The sequence below is a fragment of the Emys orbicularis genome, chromosome 2 (genome assembly GCF_028017835.1).
Source record: "Emys orbicularis isolate rEmyOrb1 chromosome 2, rEmyOrb1.hap1, whole genome shotgun sequence".
Classification (NCBI taxonomy): domain Eukaryota; kingdom Metazoa; phylum Chordata; order Testudines; family Emydidae; genus Emys; species Emys orbicularis.
In genome coordinates this window covers 167,013,963-167,033,620 of record NC_088684.1, presented here as the reverse complement: position 1 = coordinate 167,033,620, position 19,658 = coordinate 167,013,963, and the positions used below count along the sequence as shown (strand labels likewise).

At 42.5% G+C, this 19,658-nt stretch overlaps 1 protein-coding gene across 4 annotated transcripts; it reads right to left on the bottom strand.

Moving 5' to 3' along the window:
- Positions 1–514: 514 nt before the first annotated feature.
- MED10 (mediator complex subunit 10) lies at positions 515–13,905 on the bottom strand. 4 transcript variants are annotated; one of them, XM_065397740.1, is made up of 5 exons: positions 13,765–13,905; positions 12,817–12,900; positions 11,440–11,542; positions 8,380–8,486; positions 515–1,772 (listed from the first exon to the last, which is right to left on the bottom strand). In XM_065397740.1, exons 1-4 carry the CDS (start codon positions 13,884–13,886, stop codon positions 8,391–8,393), a joined length of 405 nt encoding a protein of 134 aa, XP_065253812.1. In that variant the 5' UTR covers positions 13,887–13,905; the 3' UTR covers positions 515–1,772; positions 8,380–8,390. The 4 variants fall into 4 exon arrangements, with proteins under 4 accessions (XP_065253812.1, XP_065253810.1, XP_065253811.1 ...); XM_065397738.1 differs by lacking the exon at positions 515–1,772 and adding an exon at positions 3,303–7,691; XM_065397739.1 differs by lacking the exon at positions 515–1,772 and adding an exon at positions 3,303–7,168.
- Positions 13,906–19,658: the final 5,753 nt, after the last annotated feature.

Sequence of the window (19,658 nt, the reverse complement as noted above, 5' to 3'; positions counted from 1 at the left end):
CCCTAATGGAGCAGCGACGTAACTTTGAAACAACGTTAAGCGGGAGGACGGTATGTGAGGAGTTACTGTATATTAGCTAGCTCCCTGTCTATAGAAAAGCATAAGCAACATCAGAGGATTTAAGTCTAACTTTTGTACCCGCAGGGTCATACTTCATGACCACCTCTGGTAGCTCCCCTGGATGATTAGCCACAGTATTATTCATATAATCCAGTAATTTGGGTACGGACAAGTAACAGCCTTGTCACAGGTTGAAACTCCATTTTTTCTCTCCAAAGGCAATTTCAGAAGGGGTAGCTTCATTGACACTGCTCCAGCTGTGGGGGTATTGTATTTCCATTATCCTCCGAGGTCTCTGCGAGATCCAAGGGCTTAACTTGCTGTACTGCAAAGTTCAAGCTACTGTTTTGAAGAAAAAACTTAGAGCTGGAATTGCTACACAAAGCGATAGAAAAACCCCCATCATTCATTTTTTCCTCTCTTTACAGAAATAATTATTTTCTTTTGCAACTAAATGTCAGAGTTGAAAATGTGTTCCACCCAACAAATTTATCAGGCCACTCCAACCATTTCACCAGTAGCCACTTCTGTCCTCACCCTCTCTTTCTCTGCTACGACTTTTTCAATTCTGTAAATCCTATCCTGTTGTGGGTTAACTTTTTGTAATTCTTCAGGGTAAAAAAATCCAGTAACTGTCTCACCTCCATAATCTTTTAATTGGTATACAGTTCTCTGGCCCATGGTTAAGGCTTCATCCACTACGAATATTTCAGTGATAAAAGTTTGTTCATAGCCTTTTTCAAAAGCTCCTTTTGTTTTTAAATACAGTGGCCTTCTCTAAACGAGGAAGCAATCTGATTTATTTTAAAACATTCTCCATAAACCATTTTCCATACTTTTAGAGAATTTGAGGGGTTAACATCAAAAGGTCTGATACAATCAAAGTTTTCAAAGAACTACATGTAACTCTTTATAAACTCCAGTAACACATCAATGTAGTGAAAGGTATTGTTGGTTGTAATATATATCCCAGTCTTAGATTTTAAAGTTTTATTAAACCACTCCACAACCCCTGCTTTGACTTCATTAGTAACAAACTGGTGGACATGTTACTTTAACAATTTGCTTAAAGGTTTGTTTAAAAATTCTTTCCCCCAATTGGTTTGTAATTTTCAAGGTACACAACTGTCCCTGAAAATAGTTATAAAGACCTTGGATATTTCACCACCCATCTTGTCTTTTAGGCCCAAGCATATTTACGTAGAATGTTTATCACTGTTAAGATGTACTTAAAAGCACTGTTGTGTTTGGAGAGCTGCTGCATATCCACTTAAAACCACTGCCTGCAATTATGCATCACATCTGAAGTAACAGTCTTATTTTTTTTTTAAACGTATTTGTACTGGTATGTGTAAGCATCTTGCTCTGAAATCGAACCTGTTACCTGTCTTCTATTCAAAGAATTACTATGTTTTTTGGCTGCTTGAAAAAGAAGCTTCATGCCTCTGAAGCTCCCGACTTCCCTGGAGATGTAATATTTTCTTTAACAGAGCCACCTGTGTACACATGGCTGTTGGTTGTAAAGTCTTTTACAAACACTAGTATGGAGGGGTCACAATCAAATTTAAACAAAAATCTTTTAATCACATGGTTTAACACATCATTTTTACAGCCCCTGCTGTGGAAAATGGACATTGTGAACCCACACCATCCAAGGGTCCAAGCTGGCTCATTCTTCCATTTTGTTCTTATCCAGGGTCGCCTCTTGATCTCTGTTGGAGGCATAAAAAAAAAAAAAAAAACATCCACCCAGCTGATTCAAGATAATACACCCACTGAGAGTGAATCTGTTCCAGGATGTCCTAGGGGATTCTCAAAGGCCTCTAGAAAGGTGATGGCAAACTGGTCCCAGATTTTTCAAAAAATAAATAGCTTTAAGTCCTATTTTAGATTTACAAAACCGCAGGTCATTTCCTACCCCATTACAACCCCCCCCCCCCCCCCCAACTTCCACTTGTATAGTCTATTTACCAGAGCAACATCTTCTTCATTCATTTTGTCCGATGGTGACTCCAAGGAAACTTGGTTGCCTTCCTCCACAGGTTCAGATGGTGGGCGGGCATCACACTCAGTCTGACTCTCAATAGCATGGGTCTTGCTGTCAGGTTCCAGTGTACCCAGCCAACAGTTAGGCCAAAGGGATACCCGTGGCCACTCCCTCCTCCTCAAAACTGTTGCTAATGTAGCACTTTGTGAGCTATTTAGCACCCTTAGAGCTAAAACGAATCTCCTAGTTTTCACAGGGGTGGTAAAGGCTGCCATGTTTCTTCTCAGCATTTCCATGATTTCTGAAAACACACCCTTGAAACAAGATAGCTCCTTGCTGCGTGGAATAGGCTTCCAGGCGTAATGCTGCTGACCAGCCAATTGTTAAACTCCAGAGGGCGGAGTATCTGGCCTAGCTACTTGTGCAATACCTATTCTGATTGGTACACATTTCCCTTCCAGAATGTCCTGTGGGGCTGGAATCTGCTCGGATTGGTATAGAGCAGTGGGAGGAGTTCATAGAGGGAGCACAACACTTCCAGACAGGTCATCCCACCCTGAAATTTGCCCTGATAGACCTCTCCAAAAGCAGGAGTGACCATACAGGGCTGGGACAGACACCAATTTGTAAAGGGTAGCAAGGTGGGGGGGGGGGGGAAGAGTGGCATTCTTAGTGGAGTCATATGCCACCCCTTCCTTCCAGCCACATGCCAATCTCTGCCCCAGAAGTAATACCCCAAGGGAGAGGGTCTTATGAGATGAGGGGGAAGGGGCAATGTTTGATTGATGGTAGATATTTACATTATTACTGACAAGCCCTAACAGAGGAGCTCCTATCTAGCAGGCAGGACACATCTACATAAGCATTCAAAATACAGGGGGGGGGGGGGAAGTCTTGCAATATGTAAACTTATTATTAATTATTATTATTATTATTGAGAGGTGCTTCTCCTTCATAGGAATGTCAAGGCAAGCTTCCTATAACTTTGGCTTGGAAAATTTGTTTGGTGTGAAAATTACCAGATTTACTCTTTGGGCAAAAAGGAGAATGTTTTCACAGACTGCAGAATATTTGAAAATCAGATAAAAATCAGTGATTTTTTGTATAAATTGATTTATAACAAATTTAAATTTAAAGTTTTAATTTAGAAAGTAATCCTTTTACAGTTACATTTGAATTTATGGCAAGCTGGTGTTAAGCCCTAAACATAGTATAATCTATTCATCATTTAAATAAATACAAGAGATACTGAATCAATGAGACCTCTTCACAAACTTTAAGTAATGAGTTAAAAACGGGGTTTTTATACACAGATCCAGGGGAAAAACAGCTAACTTAAGGTCAAGCTTTATAAATATGGTACATTTTGTCATGTAGTGCACAAAATACATACATCATTTTCACTCTTTACAATGGAGTTAATGCTAATATTCTGTTTCAAATGTCAGTACTTTCAGCTCTGATGTACAGAAACACTTTGTTTCATCGGTTGTATGTATCCAGTACATTTGTTAGTTAATAAAACTTAAAATGCTGTCTGTACAATTTAATTGAATTCCAGTTTCCATCCAAATGAAGCTTGATACAAATCACAAGTAAAAAGTTAATTATCTAGTAAATTTAACAATAAAAATGCAGAAATCAAGAATCTGAACAAATGTATGTTAAATGTATAGTTAATGTATCCTCCTGGTTAACAAAAGTGGTGTCAAATCTAGTGTAAAAACTGCATTTAGTTTTAAATTAAATCAGCAATGAAAAACACTTAGGAAAAGAACTACAAAATACAAATGGAAAACATGATTACAATTTATTTATAATCAAGATTTTCTACTTGCTGATTTTAATTGGTGCTTAAACCAATCCATCCATCTACCCTGGTTGGAGGCGATTATATAAAAAACAACAACAAAATAAAACACGCTTCTCTGTAGCTCAGGCCATATTGACCTCTCAGCTTGTAACTTCAAACAAAAAACCTCCTTGCTTTCAAATTCAAGTTACACCTCTTGGATAAGATAATTGTTCTGAAATTTTGATTACACTAAGTTGTGATGATATATGCATTTCTGTACTTTAACTCAATTGTGTGGGCAGCTTAATTGTTCATTTCCTTACATGCAAAAGTTTAGGCAGGCCTGTTTTTCAAATTAAGAGTTTTGTTTTTGAAGTTAGTTGCTCACCATGCTAACCAATAAAACTGGCTAAATTGTATGCTAAGCAAGAGTACTTTGAACATGGAAACAAAGCCAGAAGACTTAGACTACTTATTATCACATATAGATGCCTGTTCCTGTGTTAATGTGGGTTTTGTTTTGGGGTGTTTTTTTGGGGGGGGGGGGTAATTTTCATTTGAAATGCACAAAGACGAAAGTTGCTGAAGCATTATTGCATTCAACTGAAGTTTACATGGAAAAAGGACAGGTAGAATCAGAAAAGAATAAACTATTACTCTTATCTGAATAAGCTCAAAAGCATTCAAAAGAGTTAACTCAGCACAAACAGAACATGAAAATTTTCAGAAAGAATTACCAAACAATGACTTGAAAAATAAAGCACCACACCCTGACAGGTGTAATGATAATTTCTTTTAAAATCTGTATCCTTGTTTATTTTGGAAGCAATTACTGATGGTATACAAAGAAACAGCCTGCCCAATGCATGGAGAACTGCCACTATTTAATTGATCTTGAAGGAAGGAGTGGACCAAATAAATGACACCTTTCACAGGCCAATATCATTAAATGTTTGAAAGTATAAAAGTTGTACAAGATTTTAATATTAAAGGTGTCTAAAAATGTAGGCTGGCCTGTCTCCCTCAAACAGCAATATTTTATATTTTGATTAAAAAGCTTGTTTTATTTTTCCAATTTATTCTGTCTTAGGCAAAACAGGTTTCTTGGTAGAATTCATAGTATGAATGCTGCCGAACAACCCACCCCCTTCTGCCAAGGCTGAAAGACAAGTCAATGTCTAGAATTCAAGATGTACTTTATTTATTTATTTACTTTTAAATCATTTTTCAGATTTACTCTTGTAAGCCTTGGAGGTATGAACCAAAGTAGGCTTCGCCTTGGCAGAATAGCAACACACCAGGTATTAGCTAACCAAGTAAGCACATTTCTGACCAGCGAGGATGGTACTAGAAAACCCAGACCTCTCCAGTAACTAGGTAAACAAACACTTGAGATGTTACAGACCCCTGATTATTCCCCTCTATTCAGCACTGGTGAGGCCACACCTGGAGTATTGAGTATGCTTTGAGCAGGGGGTTGAACTAGATGACCTCCTGAGGCCTCTTCCAACCCTAGTCTTCTATGATTGTATATACAGAACTAGATTTTGGTCCCAATAGGGAACATCATGAGTAAGTGACAAAATAGTCAGATCATTGGTTAGCTAGAGATACACCATAATCACATTTTTCTCTTACAGGGCATTTTTAAACCATGTGAGACAAGAATAAGGAAAACAATTAAACAAGTCTTTCCAGGGGACTGGGAGAACATACTGCTTGTCTCCATGAACAACAACAAAAGTGTTCCTTGGAGGTAAGTGGAAGATTGTGTTTGTATTCTATATTATTTTATGTTTATATTCTTTACCACAAAGTTTTATAAACCAAAATAGATTCAAAATTCAAGAGGTAATGACACAGAGTTGGATCCATTGCATCTTTGAGAACAGTTTCAAACTGAAAGATTTCGGTTCTGATTTAAAAACTGGATTCAGGTGTAATTTCAAAATGGCGACACTCCCTAAATTATTAGTTTTATGTAAATGTGTAAGTTGACTGAAATTAAACAAAGTAGATATGTTTAAAATTTATTACTATAAATAAGATAGTCGCTAACTATAGTGAGAAAGCAAATACTCATTGTGGTTGATTAGAAAAGAATTCGGAAAGGGAACTTATTTGTTTCAGATTGATAAAGAACCATTTGAGGAAGGATAAACCAAGAAAGATGATCTGGCTAAAAATAAATGAATGTAACTTAAAGCGGTATAAAATTCCAGATTGCAATAAGTATACATACTCTTAACTCACTGTATTCCTACCATCTCTTTTGTTAATTAAGAAAACTTGTACCACCAACATTGTTGTTTCTAGTTTTATTAAATATAAACAGGAGCTAGAACAGTTGCTGTAAAGCTCATAGCATATACAGAATACATGCAGGTGCTGCATGTGCAAGTGTGGCATTCATGAGTTATATAAGTGACTTGAAACAAATGCAAACATAACATTTGTATTCTCTATTTATGCTGTTGGTAAGTGAGCTGCTTTACGGTAACAAGTGCGATCAAATAATTCAGCAAGATTTTAAACAAACTGAAATTAAATCTCAATATACAGACCAACATCAGTGAAATGTTAAGTATTATAACAAAAGGCATATCTGCTACTATTTGAACGCCTCCCTAACACGGTAAAAGTAGGGACGTTTTCAGCCTTTTCCACTGTGAAGCTAGCCTTTCACTATGTACAGTACAGCACTGCATGGTGATCCTGTTAAACTAATCTTTCCTGCAAGAAGGAGCACCTACAATAAACAATAGCTGTGAACATGTAACTACATGACCTATTAATCTCAAATGAAACTAGTTTCAAAACCTAGTTGGGACCACTTAAATGCATACCACTATAATCAAGAAAGTTACCTACCATGAGAGAATTTTAAAATTTTTGGTTAAAAACAAAGATTATCCCAAGTAAGTTATTTTCAGGTGTAATTCAGTCTAATTAATCTACGACTTCTGAAAAGATTTAAATATGCTAACATGATTTCTATTATTCTGAGCCTTGTGCTAATTTGTACAAGCTTTCTCTATTATTTTCTTATATAAAAATATATTGGGATGGAATGAACAGAAACATACTAGACGAACTAGCTACAAAATTCACTTCAAAGTGTTTATTATATATTTTGCCCAAAGAAAATGCAATACACTTAATAAAAGATTTGTTTCTGCATCAAATGCTGTACAAAATATAAAGCACTGCTGGGAGGCCATCCTTGAAAATTCAGTTTTTCCATCCTCAGCCACCTGTCCTTCCATTCACAGGTCTGAAGGGGACTTTTTGGTTGTGGTTGACAAAGTTACATGGAAGTACAGCACCTGGCAATGGATTTCCATTTCAGCAGAAATTTAGCAAAAAGAAAAGAGTCCTGTCCAGTCATGCTTTTATAAACTGTCAGGAACAGCTAGGTAATAGCAGTCAATTCTTACTTCCCCCCATGAGATAGGCTGTAGCCTATTTTAATAATCAAGTATAACTAGCTTCCAAAAGAAGTGTATTTATCCACAGTCTGGCACTTGATCATTCTATAGATAGAGTGACAGACCCAGACCAGTGGGGTACAGGAGTCTGGTAGAGGGCAAATATACTGGTCACTGGATGAGTAGTTTTCTGTTCCCTGAGTGACCAGAGCAGGGGCTGCACTAGAGTAATCAGGAAACTGCTAGAATCAATTAGGACAGGCTAGCTAATCAGGGCACCTGAGTTTAAAAAGGACCTCACTTCAGTTTGTGGTGTGCATGTGAGGAGTTGGGAGCAAGAGGCACTAGGAGCTGAGAGTGAGAAGACATATTGCTGGAAGACTGAGGAGTACAAGCATCATCAAACACCAGGAGAAAGGTCCTGTGGTGAGGATAAAGAAGGTATTGGGAGGAGGCCATGGGGAAGTAGCCCAGGGAGTTGTAGCTGTCGTGCAGCTGTACCAAGAGGCACTCTAGACAGCTGCAGTCCACAGGGCCCTGGGCTGGAACCCGGAGTAGAGGGCGGGCCCGGGTTCCCCCCAAACCTCCCAACTCCTGATCAGACACCAGAGGAATTGACCTGGACTGTGGCTTCTACCAGAGGGGAAGGTCTCTGGGCTGTTTCCCGACCCACATGGTGAATCTGTGAGGCGAGCAAATCTGCCAATAAGCACGGGACCCACCAAGGTAGAGGAGGAACTTTGTCACTAGATTATATATATATATATAAATAATTCTTTCATACTAGAAGTGTACTTTGTGGGAAATGATGTATAATAGCTTGCAAGTCACACATATGCCTCAAACAACTTTTGTGGAAAGAACACATTAGCACAGGAAGTTTCAAATGCAATCTTTAGACACAAGTCTGTAGGAAAACATTATGGCTTCCAAAAAAAAAAAAAAAAAAATTTGGAGTTGTAATCAGGCTCCCTCACAGCCAATAACCACGACATACATGAACACACCTAGTAGGAAGACTTAAGTTCTTCCTCTGTCCAGTGAGCTCAACAATTTTCACAACAGGAGATTATCAGTTCCATGAAAATATTAGGCATCTTAGAACATACCAAAGGCAGTCTTAAGGAGGAGGTTCTTCTCCTCGAATAGCTTTGTACTTGGCCATGTCCTCTGGGAAGACTTTAGTCAGCTCTTGAATCAATAGGCTTTTAAATTTCTAGAATGAAAAAAAGATTTTAGAATATTAAAAAAAAAAAATTGGCCATTTACTGGAGCCAGTCAAACAGAATAAGTTATTCACTGAAATATTTGCAAATAATAGTCAACCAGGTCTACCATTCCTTGACCCCACTGAATGGTAGTCAAGTCAGAAAAACACGTCCTACAAGACCCGTATTCATAGTAACTGCCTGAAATCTATTTGCTGAGGCAAACTCAAGTATTTTGTATTTTCTATAAACTAAACTAGCAATCAAACTCATTCAAGAAACGCAAGGAAACTGGACTCTTGATAAGCTCTGGCGCAGGGGTGTCCAATTTGTGGCCCTAGAGTCTATCATTTTAAAGAAGAAAACTGGCACTTACTAATTGAAAATGTGCTGAACCATGTCCTGAAGCTTGTAAACTAAGGGCTTGTCTATACTTACGTTTTACAGCGCTCAGACTTGCTGCGCTGAAGGGGGTGATTTTTCACCCCCCTGAGCCAGCAAGTTAGAGCGCTTTAAAGCGCTAGTGTAGACAGGCTCCGAGCGCTTGGAACAAATCCCCTCGTGGAGGTGGATTACCAAGAGCACTGAGAGAGCTCTCCCCCAGCGCTCGTGCACGACCACACTTGCACTTCAAAGCACTGCCGCGGGAGCATTCCCGCGGCAGGGCTTTGAAGTTTCCAGTGTAGGCATACCCTAAGAGGCCTGAATCAGCCCCCTTTCCACCATTTCCCCTAGTGCTGCCTAGCTCTTCTCTTCAAGCCCCAAGAGCAACTCTGACGTGAGCCAAGTTCCTCTGACCAACTGCTGTCCCTTCCCTGATGCAGCAGCTCAGCAACTCATCCAGTAGTTGCTTGCTACACCACAGGGGAAGGAGAGAATAGTTCTGACTTCCCTGCCAGGCTGTGGGAGCTGCAGGGAGAAGAGGATAGAAGTTTGATTGATACTGCTTGAGACCAGGGAAGCACCTAGCAAAGCATGGCTGGTTTTCTTCCCTCACAATCATCAGGACAAGGGTAGGGAATCTTTAGTAAGGGAGGGAAAGATGCTGAGAACCAACCCATTATGGCTTCCTGAATCTTTACCCCAGCCCTGAAACCAGTTAGAGCAGCCTAGGAGCTTCTCTGACTTGTGCTATGGTGTCCAATAACTGGATATAGCCAGCTTACAGCATGCTACAGTCACACCCACTCCATCAGAAATACAACTTGTATAGTTAAACATAAAACTATTATGCTAGATCACAAGAGGTTCACCAAGTCTGATATTCTACCCAAAAGGAGCATCTTACACCCAGCACTTCAGAAAGAATAAAAAGAATGCACTTAGACAAGTATGTAAGGCTACAAGTCATGAGGATGAAGACAGACCACTGAAACCTGGAGATCAATTTATGTCTTGTAGCATGCATGTTGCTGTCCTCTGTGCCTATTTAAATCTAGCTATTCTTCAGCTGACGATTTTTTCTTGATAAACTGTCTCAATATCTTTCAGTAATGAATTCCTAAGGCTGATTAAACACTATGTAATAGGATGCCCATGATCTTACTGAAAAGAAAACTACTAATTCAAGAACCGTAAGTCAAACACTTTTTTTTTTAAACCATCAACTTGAACTTTCATTTAATATCATCTGCCACTGTGTGCCTCATCTCCCACTGAAGATAGTAAAATATATTTTATTAATTTTGTTGTTAGGTAAAACAGTTTTTCGTTATACATCTATAACTTATCTACACACCAGTGTTCCAAATGCAATGAGGCCAAACAAGATTTGGAAAACATAACAATGCTTCTATTTAAGGGGAATAAGTGCAGACTGCTGTTACTGCTAAAACTTAATTGTCCTCCACTCATGGGTTAAGAGGGTTGTGGGTTTTTTTGTTTGATTTAATCCCTTTAGCATCACACAAGGGGAAAATACTGTTATGGGTTGGGTTAAACCTTGTTGAAACTGATGTGGTTAAAGCTGTCCTTCACTCAGGAAAAGTGGAAGAAATATTCAACTCCTTTACGAAACCAGAAAGGTGGAACAATAGCAGCCTACAGCCAAAACACGGACACATGTAAGGCACATGTGGGTGGAGAGGCTTTGCTAAGTATTGCTTTAGCAGCGGTGTATGAGACAGGGAAGCAGCAAGAACACACAACAAAATCAGCGAAAGAGCAGAAAGTCAAGGACAAAGGCTTGCCTGGGAGCATAATAAAATCCTAGAGAGATTTTTGGGCTGAGTGCTGGTTGAAAGAGGCTTGGAACTGTGAGCAAAGAAACTCTCTCCTGCGATTCCTGCTGTGTTTGGGGAAACATGACACTCTAAATTCTTTGTAAATAAAGAGGCCTGCATCGAAGATATCAAGCTCCATCATCAGTTTCTTCTCCTGACCAATACAACCCACAGAACCCTGAATTTTGGTGAACTGTTTGGGTCATACAAGGGTAACTATCAAATAACAGAAAGCATCTTACTTTATTAGAAAGAGATAATTAGAGAGTATCCTTCATGTTTTTCTATTCCTAGAACTGTTTTATGGTTAATGTGCACGCCAAAGCCATACTTAAGGAAATTACACATATTCAGTGTCTATGGAATAGCAGTAGTAACAAAACCAATTAGCTCTTACACAGCACACTTTCCATCATTAGATATCAAAGCACTTTACAAGAGGTGGCAGCTCTATGAACAGACTGTATAAAGAAGATTAGATTAGATGTGGGTTATGGCTAAAGAAATGAAAGTTTGATTTTGTATTTAACCTTACCATAGAATTAGAGACCATAACTACAAGACAGGCTGCAGCAGCATCAGTTAAAACAAATAGATTCGAAATAAGCCCCAGTGCAATCCATTTTATGAAGAAAATCTGACAAACAAACAAGATGACAAGGCTTACAAATACTTAAATATGGTTCCTATTCTTATTATAAAGAACAATTATACTTTTAATACATTATACCCATCTTACCTTCATCGTGTCAATTTTGCCTTTTACTTGTTCATTTTTAGCCAAAGCCCTTTCCAAACACTCTTTAGTGTAAAGCTGGGGATTACGGCCTTGATCTATGTATCTGGAAATATGAAAGATGCCATGTAAGTGTATCATGTAGGCTAAGATATTCCTCATCTTCACTAAATACAGCAATGAGAAGCTCAATTACACTGAGTAAAAGTAATATACAAGCATGCTTTGATTCCGCCATCTGAAGCATGCATTCTAATATGTGGATTAGGCCAGCAGCTCCCAAACTGTGATCCAAGGAGCACCTGCCTGGTTTTCAATGGCCAGCTGCTTCTAAGTGTCCAGACTTTTCCTTGTGGAGAGTCTAGAGGGTTGTAGAATGTGCTGGGAATCAGTACTATGTGACTAGCTAACTCTCTCCAGACCACCAGTAAGTACATGGAAGCTGGAGAAGAAACAGGAGTCACCATCAGCAAATGGACCAGCAGTGAGAGTAAAGCAAAGTGATGTGACAACCGTAGCAAAGTGGTATACAGGGAGAAAGGAATAAAGCAGCTAGAAGATCAAGAGGAACTAAGTAGACAGAACTGGGGAGGGATATGTTGACATCTTTTAAAAAGGTCACACTTACTTTATTAGAAAGTGCTAAAAAGGCATAAGTATTTCCCTAATTTTACTAGGCCATAGAAACAATTACTGTAGTAGCCACAAGGATGTTGTGTGATTAAAATAAACTGAAAGTTATGGTCTCAAACTATTAAAATGTGGACTGAATTATAAGAAAGTTTTGAGACCACCTGGTTTAGCCATCTACAATTAGCAATACTATACACATCTCTCAGCTTGTCACATTTGAGGTAATTTAGAATTCATTAAATTGGATGACTAATGTGCTAACTCAGTGAACAATATAAGTTGACTCACATAGCTCTGCCATTCACCTGTTATACTCTTACTGATCTAGTTTGGGCCAATTAACAGCTGACTACCAATTATGTAAAAATATGCAGTGATTATGGTGTACAAAAACAGGGGCTCTGATAAAAACCAAACTAAATGTCACTTGTAATCTAAAGCAAGATTTGAATCCTGAATAAAGAACCAGAGTGAGATGGAAAGCTATGTACAGTACCAAGACACTGAATTAGATAAGATCTTTCCAAGCCTTGAGTTATGCAAACATAGATGACAAAATAAACAGTTGTGAAAATAAATGGATAATTCATAATTTGTCTTATTCCAAAAGAATTTGAAGGAAAAAGTATTTTTAAAGTCAAATTTACAAAACAAACACTGCAGTGGAAATGTCTAACACTACAAGATTAACTGTCTCTTCAATTTGACGATGTGTGGAGGTTGCTCCCTAGATATAAAGTTACTTACTCAAAAACCTCTAAAGGTACGCTTATATCGTGAAGTTGCTGTCGGCACTTGTCAATATCTTGCAAGCCTGTAACCATAAAATTCCTGGGAAGAGAAAAATCATGTGGCTATAAAACCAGACCCAAATTAGTTACAGACATCCTTCTATATTTTCTCAGCTACAATGTATAACTCATCTCACTGTTATTGGGTTGCTGCCTACAAGAGGCTGCATGAATAAACAAGGGAATGGAAAGGTTCTCTGGAGGTTCTCATGGCACCTTCTCCATGTGTAGCCCTGGGTTCCTAATGCACTTCTAAATCTAGGTCTTCAGTACATAACACTTCATACTGAGTATATGAGTCCCTTCCAAACAGGTAAATTATAATCATGAATCCCACCAGGGCAGTCACAAAATAGATTATTGTTACAATCACATGTCCCAGATTTGAACAAACTACAAACAAGTTTGGAAATCAGTATATTTTCCTGTGGGGCTGCACACTTGGCACCACTGCATCTTGTTGAATCACTGCTAATATACCATTCTTCAAAGTTTAGTTTACAGTTTATTTAGACATAAGTATTGCTCTTCACACAACAATGCAACTGCATGTTAGAGACCTGCTCTCTGCTGATCACCACGCCACGTGACAGGTGTTACTTGAAATTTGTACACTGGTCCATCACGGACAGACCCGTCCTCACTATTCCTAGGCGAGACAGCGCCTGCAGGCTAGGAGGCACCACGGGACTCCCCACCCCACCCCACCCCACCCACAGACTGTTACAGGCCAGCTCTGCTCCGGGAAGTGCCCCCCACACCCGCTTCCCACACGGCCCCACAGCGCCTGCAAGGGGCTGGCGCTGCTCCGTTGGGCTCAGCCACCCTCCGACCCAGCCGCACAGCGCGGGGGCCACTGAACCGGAGGGGGGCGGCGTGAGACCGGGGCGGAGGGGGGTCTCACAGCTTCTGGTTGAGGCCGGCCTGGCTGCTGGGCTGGAAGTCGCTGACGATGATGCCGAGCTGCCGGATGTTCTCCACGAACTTCTCCAGCTGCTCCTCCAGCGAGTCGAACTTCTCCGCCATCGCCCTGCGCCACCGCCACTTCCGGGTCAGTCGCCACTTCCGGTCGCGCGCCCGAGCGCGGCAGGGGCGGGGCAAAGCTGGGATTCCCGCGCTGGCACTCCGCCCCCGGCCCGGGACCCTCTGCCGGCAGCGGTGGCCCAGGCCCGGGGATTCGCCCAGTGGCACGAGGGACTCGGCTCCCCCCAGGGACAGAAGGAGGCCGAGCCCGGCCTTAGGAGAAAGCGCCCCTGGGAGGGTGGGTAGCTCCCCGGCCTCGCGGGCTCCTGCTCGGCCCTGGAACCGAAGACGAGCTCAGTAGGAGTTGCCGGGTGTGGGCCCAGCTACGGTCCGGTCAACCTCCCCAACTCATTATGTGCCGCGGAGAAACCACCTGACTGAGGGCGTGGCGTCCTGGTTGCCATGCTGAGGATGATGCAGTGGGAGTGTGGGCACTGCTTGGTCCGTGTCAGGAGTAATAGGCCTCCTGCAGCTGTCCCATAGCATCCTGTGCCCTTGCAACTCTGTCAGTTCTTCGCGCCCGTGCTCAGGAGTCACAGAGAGAGGAAGAACATAAAAGCGGCTATAGTGGGTCAGACCAAAGATCCATCTAGCCCAGCCCAGTATCCTGTCTTCTGACAGTGGACAGTGCCAGATGCCCCAGAGGGAATGAACAGAACAGCTAATCATCAAGTGATCCATCCCCTGTTGCTCATTCCCAGCTTCTGGCAAACCGAAGGTCACCACCCCTGCCCATCATGGCTAATAGCCATTGATGGACCTATCCAACATGAACTTATCTAGTTCTTTTTTATCTTATAACCCTGTTATAGTCTCGGCCTTCATAACATCCTCTGGCAGGGAGTTCCACAGGTTGACTGCGTGTTGGGTGAAAAATACTTCCTTTTGTTTGTTTTAAACCTGCTGCCTATTAATTTCTTTTGGTGACCCCCTAGTTCGTGTGTTATGAGAAGGAGTAAATAACACATTCTTATTTACTTTCTCCACACCAATCATGATTTTATAAACCTCAATCATATCCCCCTTAGCTGTCTCTTTTCCAAGCTGAAAATTCCCCAGTCTTATTAATCTCTCCTCATAGGGAAGCCGTTCCGTACCCGTAATCATTTTTATTGCCCTTTTCGGAACCTTTTCCAATTCCAATATATCTTTTTTGAGATGGGGCCAGAGGTGAAAATAAGCCGGTATGCCCCAGTACTGCGTACCTGCAAGAGCCGGTTTGCCATACTGGGGCAGCCCAGCTTCCCCAGGGGGCAATTTAAAGGGCTTGGGGCTCCCAGCAGGGGCTGGAGCCCCAGGCCCTTTAAATTGCCACCAGAGCCCCACTGCTGGAGCCCTGGGGTAGGGCTGTGGGGCTCTTGGGGCTATTTAACAAGTCTGGGGCTCCCACTGCTTCTACCACCCTGGCCCTTTAAATAGCCGCCACAGCCCCACCGCCACTACTCCAGGGCTCCAGCGGCTATTTAAAGGGCCGGGACGGTAGAAGCAGGGGAGCCCCGGGCCCTTTAAGTAGTCCCCGGAGCCCAGGGGTAGTGGGGGACTCCAGGGGCTATTTAAAGGGCCCAGAGCTCCAGCTGCCTCTGCCGCCCTGGTCCTTTAAATAGCCGCGGGAGCCCCGCCGTTTCCCCAGGGCTCCCGCGGCTATTTACAGGGCCAGGGCGGTAGAAGCAGGGGAGCCCCGGGCCCTTTAAATAGCGCCCAGGGGTAGCAGGGGTCTCCAGGGGCTATTTAAAGGGCCTGGGGCTCCAGCTGCCTCTGCCGCCCCGGTCCTTTAAATAGCCCCCGGAGCCCCGGGCTGCTGTTGCTACCCCGGTGGCAGGGGGGCACTTACCTTACAGGGTGGGCTGGGGCTGGCTCTGACTCCCTCAGCCACACCCCTTCCGCCCTAGGCCCCACCCCTTCCGGGGGCCAGAGCTGGCCCCAGCGTACCTGTAAGTCACTGGACTTACTTTCACCCCTGGATGGGGCAACCACATCTGCACGCGGTTTTCAAGATGTGGGCGTACCATGGATTTATATAGAGGCAATATGATATTTTCTGTCTTATTATTTATCCCTTTCTTAATGATTCCCAACATTCTGTTCCCTTTTTTGACTGCCTCTGCACATTGAGTGCATGTTTTCAGAGAACTATCCACAATGACTCCAAGATCTCTTTCTTGAGTGGTAACCGCTAATTTAGACCCCATCATTTTATATATATAGTTGGGATTATGTTTTCAATGTGCATTACTTTGCATTTATCAACATTGAAATTCATCTGCCATTTTGTTGCCCAGTCACCCAGTTTTGAGAGATCCTTTTGCAGCTCTTTGCAATCTGCCTGGGACGTAACTATCTTGAGTAGTTTTGTTTCATCTGCAAATTTTCCCACCTCACTGTTTACCCCTTTTTCCAGATCCTTTATGAATGTGTTGAATAGGACTGGGCCCAGTACAGACCCCTGGAGGACACCACTATTTACCTCTCTCCATTCTGAAAACTGACCATTTATTCCTACCCTTTGTTTCCTATCTTTTAACCAGTTACTGATCCATGAGAGGACCTTCTCTCTTATCCCATGACAGCTTACTTTGCTTAAGAGCCTTTGGTGAGGGACCTTGTCAAAGGCTTTCTGAAAATCGAAGTACACTATATCCACTGGATTACCCTGGGTCCACATGCTTGTTGACCCCCTCAAAGAATTCTAGTAGATTAGTGAGGCATGATTGACCATGTTTACTCTTCCCCAGTAAATCATTTTCATCTAGGTGTCTGAAATGTTGTTCTTTACTAAGTACTGAAGTCAGGCTTACCAGCCTGTAATTGCCGAGATCACCTCTGGAGCCCTTTTTAAAAATTGGTGTCACATTAGCTATCCTCCAGTCATTTGGTACAGAAGCTGATTTAAATCACAGATTACAGACTACAGTTAGTCAATTTCACATTTGAGTTCCTTCAGAACTCTTGCCATCTGGTCCTGGTCAGGGCCGGCTCTAGGCATCAGCTAAACAAGCTGGTGCTTGGGGCGGCACATTTTTAGGGGCGGCATGGCCGGCGCCAGAATGCCGCCCCTAAAAATGTGCCCTGGCCGCCCTAGCTCACCTCCGCTGCTGCTGCCGCTCGCGCGCCGCTACTCGCCCTCCATCCCAGGCTTGAGAGCCTGGGAGGGAGGGGGAGAAGCGGCGCCCGCGCCGCGGCCACTCGGAGTCTCCCCCTCCCTCCCAGGCTCTCAAACCTGGGAGGGAGGGGGAGATCCCGAGCGGCCGTTTCGCGCGCCGCTGCTCCCCCTGCCTCCCGGACTTGAGAGCCTGGGAGGGAGGGGGAGAAGTGGTGCCCGCGCCGCGGCCACTCGGAGTCTCCCCCTCCCTCCCAGGCTCTCAAACCTGGGAGGGAGGGGGAGATCCCGAGCGGCCGTTTCGCGCGCCGCTGCTCCCCCTCCCTCCCAGACTTGAGAGCCTGGGAGGGAGGGGGAGAAGTGGCGCCCGCGCCGTGGCCACTCGGAGTCTCCCCCTCCCTCCCAGGCTCTCAAACCTGGGAGGGAGGGGGAGATCCCGAGTGGCCGCGGCGCACGAAACAGCCGTTTGGCGCGCCGCTGCTCTCCCTCCCAGGCTTGAGAGCCTGGGGGGAGGAGGCAGGGCTGGGGATTTGGGGAAGGGGCGGAGTTGAGGCGGGGCCGGGGGTGGGGGTAATTAAAAAACGGGGGGGGGGCGGCCAAAATTGTTTTTCCTTGGGCGGCAAAAATCCTAGAGCCGGCCCTGGTCCTGGTGATTTATTACTGTTTAGTTTATCAATTTGTTCCAAAACCTCCTCTAATGACACCTCAATCTGGGACAGTTCCTCAGATTTGTCACCTAAAAAGAATAGCTCAGGTTTGGGAATCTCCCTCACATCCTCAGCCATGAAGACCGATGCAAAGAATTAATTTAGTTTCTCCACAATGGCCTTATCGTCCTTGAATGCTCCTTTAGCATCTCGATCGTCCAGTGGCCCCACTAGTTGTTTAGCAGGCCTCCTGCTTCTGATGTACTTAAAAAAATTGTTGCTAGCTGTTCTTCAAATTCTTTTTTGGCTTTCCTAATTATATTTTTACACTTCAGTTGCCAGAGTTTATGCTCCTTTCTATTTTCCTCACTAAGATTTAACTTCCACTTTTTAAAGGATTTCTTTTTGCCTCTCACTGTTTCTTTTACTTTGTTGTGTAGCCACAGTGGCACTTTTTTGGTTCTCTTACTATGTTTTTTAATTTGGGGTATACATTTCAATTGAGCCTCTATTATGGTGTCTTTAAAAAGCTTGCAGGGATTTCACTTTTGGCGCTTTACCTTTTAATTTCTGTTTAACTAACCTCCTCATTTTTGTGTAGTTCCCCTTTCTGAAATTAAATGCTACAATGTTGGGTTGCTGTGGTGTTTTCCCTGCCACAGGGATGTTAAATTTCATTATATTATGGTCACTATTACCAAGCAGTCCAGCTATATTCACCTCTTGGACCAGATCCTGTGCTCCACTTAGGACTAAATCAAGAATTGCCTCTCTTTTTGTGGGTTCTAGGACTAGCTGCTCCAAGAAGCAGTCATTTAAGGTGTCAAGAAACTTTATCTCTGCATCCCGTCCTGAGGTGACATGTACCCAATCAATATGGGGATAGTTGAAATCCCCCATTATTATTGCGTTATTAATTTTAATAGTCTCTCTAATCTCTCTGAGCATTTCACAGTCACTATCATCTTCCTGGTCAGGTGGTCGGTAATATATCCCTACTGCTATGTTCTAATTATTCAAGCATGGAATTACTATCCATAGAGATTCTGTGGTACATTTAAGATTTTTACTTCATTTGATTCTACGCTTTCTTTCACATATAGTGCCACTCCCACACCAGCACGACCTGTTCTCTCCTTCCGATATATTTTGTACCCTGGTTTTACTGTGTCCCATTGATTATCCTCCAAGTTTTTGTGATGCCTATTATGTCAATAGCTTTATTTAGTATGAGGCACTCTAGTTCACCCATCTTATTATTTAGACTTCTAACATTGGTATATAAGCACTTTAAAAACTTGTCTCCTTTTAGCTGTCTGCCATTACATGATGTAATTGAATGGGACTTTTTTTCATTTGACTGTTTTTCATCAGTTCCTACCTGTATTTTATCATCTTCCATACTCTCCTCCTTACTAGGACATTGAGATCTCCATTAATAGATCCTCCCCTAAGGGATGTCTCTGTCTGAACCACGTGCTCCTCCGCACCTTGTCTGCTTTCCTCCAGCCCTTAGTTTAAAAATTGCTCTATGACCTTTTTAATTTTAAGTGCCAGAAATCTGGTTCCATTTTGGTTTAGCTGGAGCCTATCCTTCCTGTATAGGCTCCCCCTTTCCCAAAAGTTTCCCGAGTTCCTAATAAATCTAATGACAGGTTTCAGAGTAGCAGCCGTGTTAGTCTGTATCCGCAAAAAGAACAGGAGTACTTGTGGCACCTTAGAGACTAACAAATTTATTTGAGCATAAACTTTCGTGGGCTACATCCCACTTCTTCGGATGCATAGAATGGAACATATTTTGAGGAGATATATATACACACACATACAGAGAGCATGAACAGGTGGGAGTTGTCTTACCAACTCTGAGAAGCCAATTAAGTAAGAGAAAAAAAACTTTTGAAGTGATAATCAAGATAGCCCAGTACAGACAGGTTGATAAGAAGTGTGAGAGTACTTACATGGGGAGATAGATTCAATGTTTGTAATGGCTCAGCCATTCCCAGTCTTTATTCAAACCTAAAATGATTGTGT

Excerpts from the sequence above, each read along its gene's own strand:
- MED10 (XM_065397740.1), bottom strand. The coding sequence starts at position 13,886 with ATGGCGGAGAAGTTCGACTCGCTGGAGGAGCAGCTGGAGAAGTTCGTG. Across the intron at positions 12,901-13,764 it reads GCCGGCCTCAACCAGAAGCT|GAATTTTATGGTTACAGGCT; the intron begins GTGAGACCCCCC and ends TTCTCTTCCCAG. Across the intron at positions 8,487-11,439 it reads GCAAAATTGACACGATGAAG|AAATTTAAAAGCCTATTGAT; the intron begins GTAAGATGGGTA and ends TTTTCATTCTAG.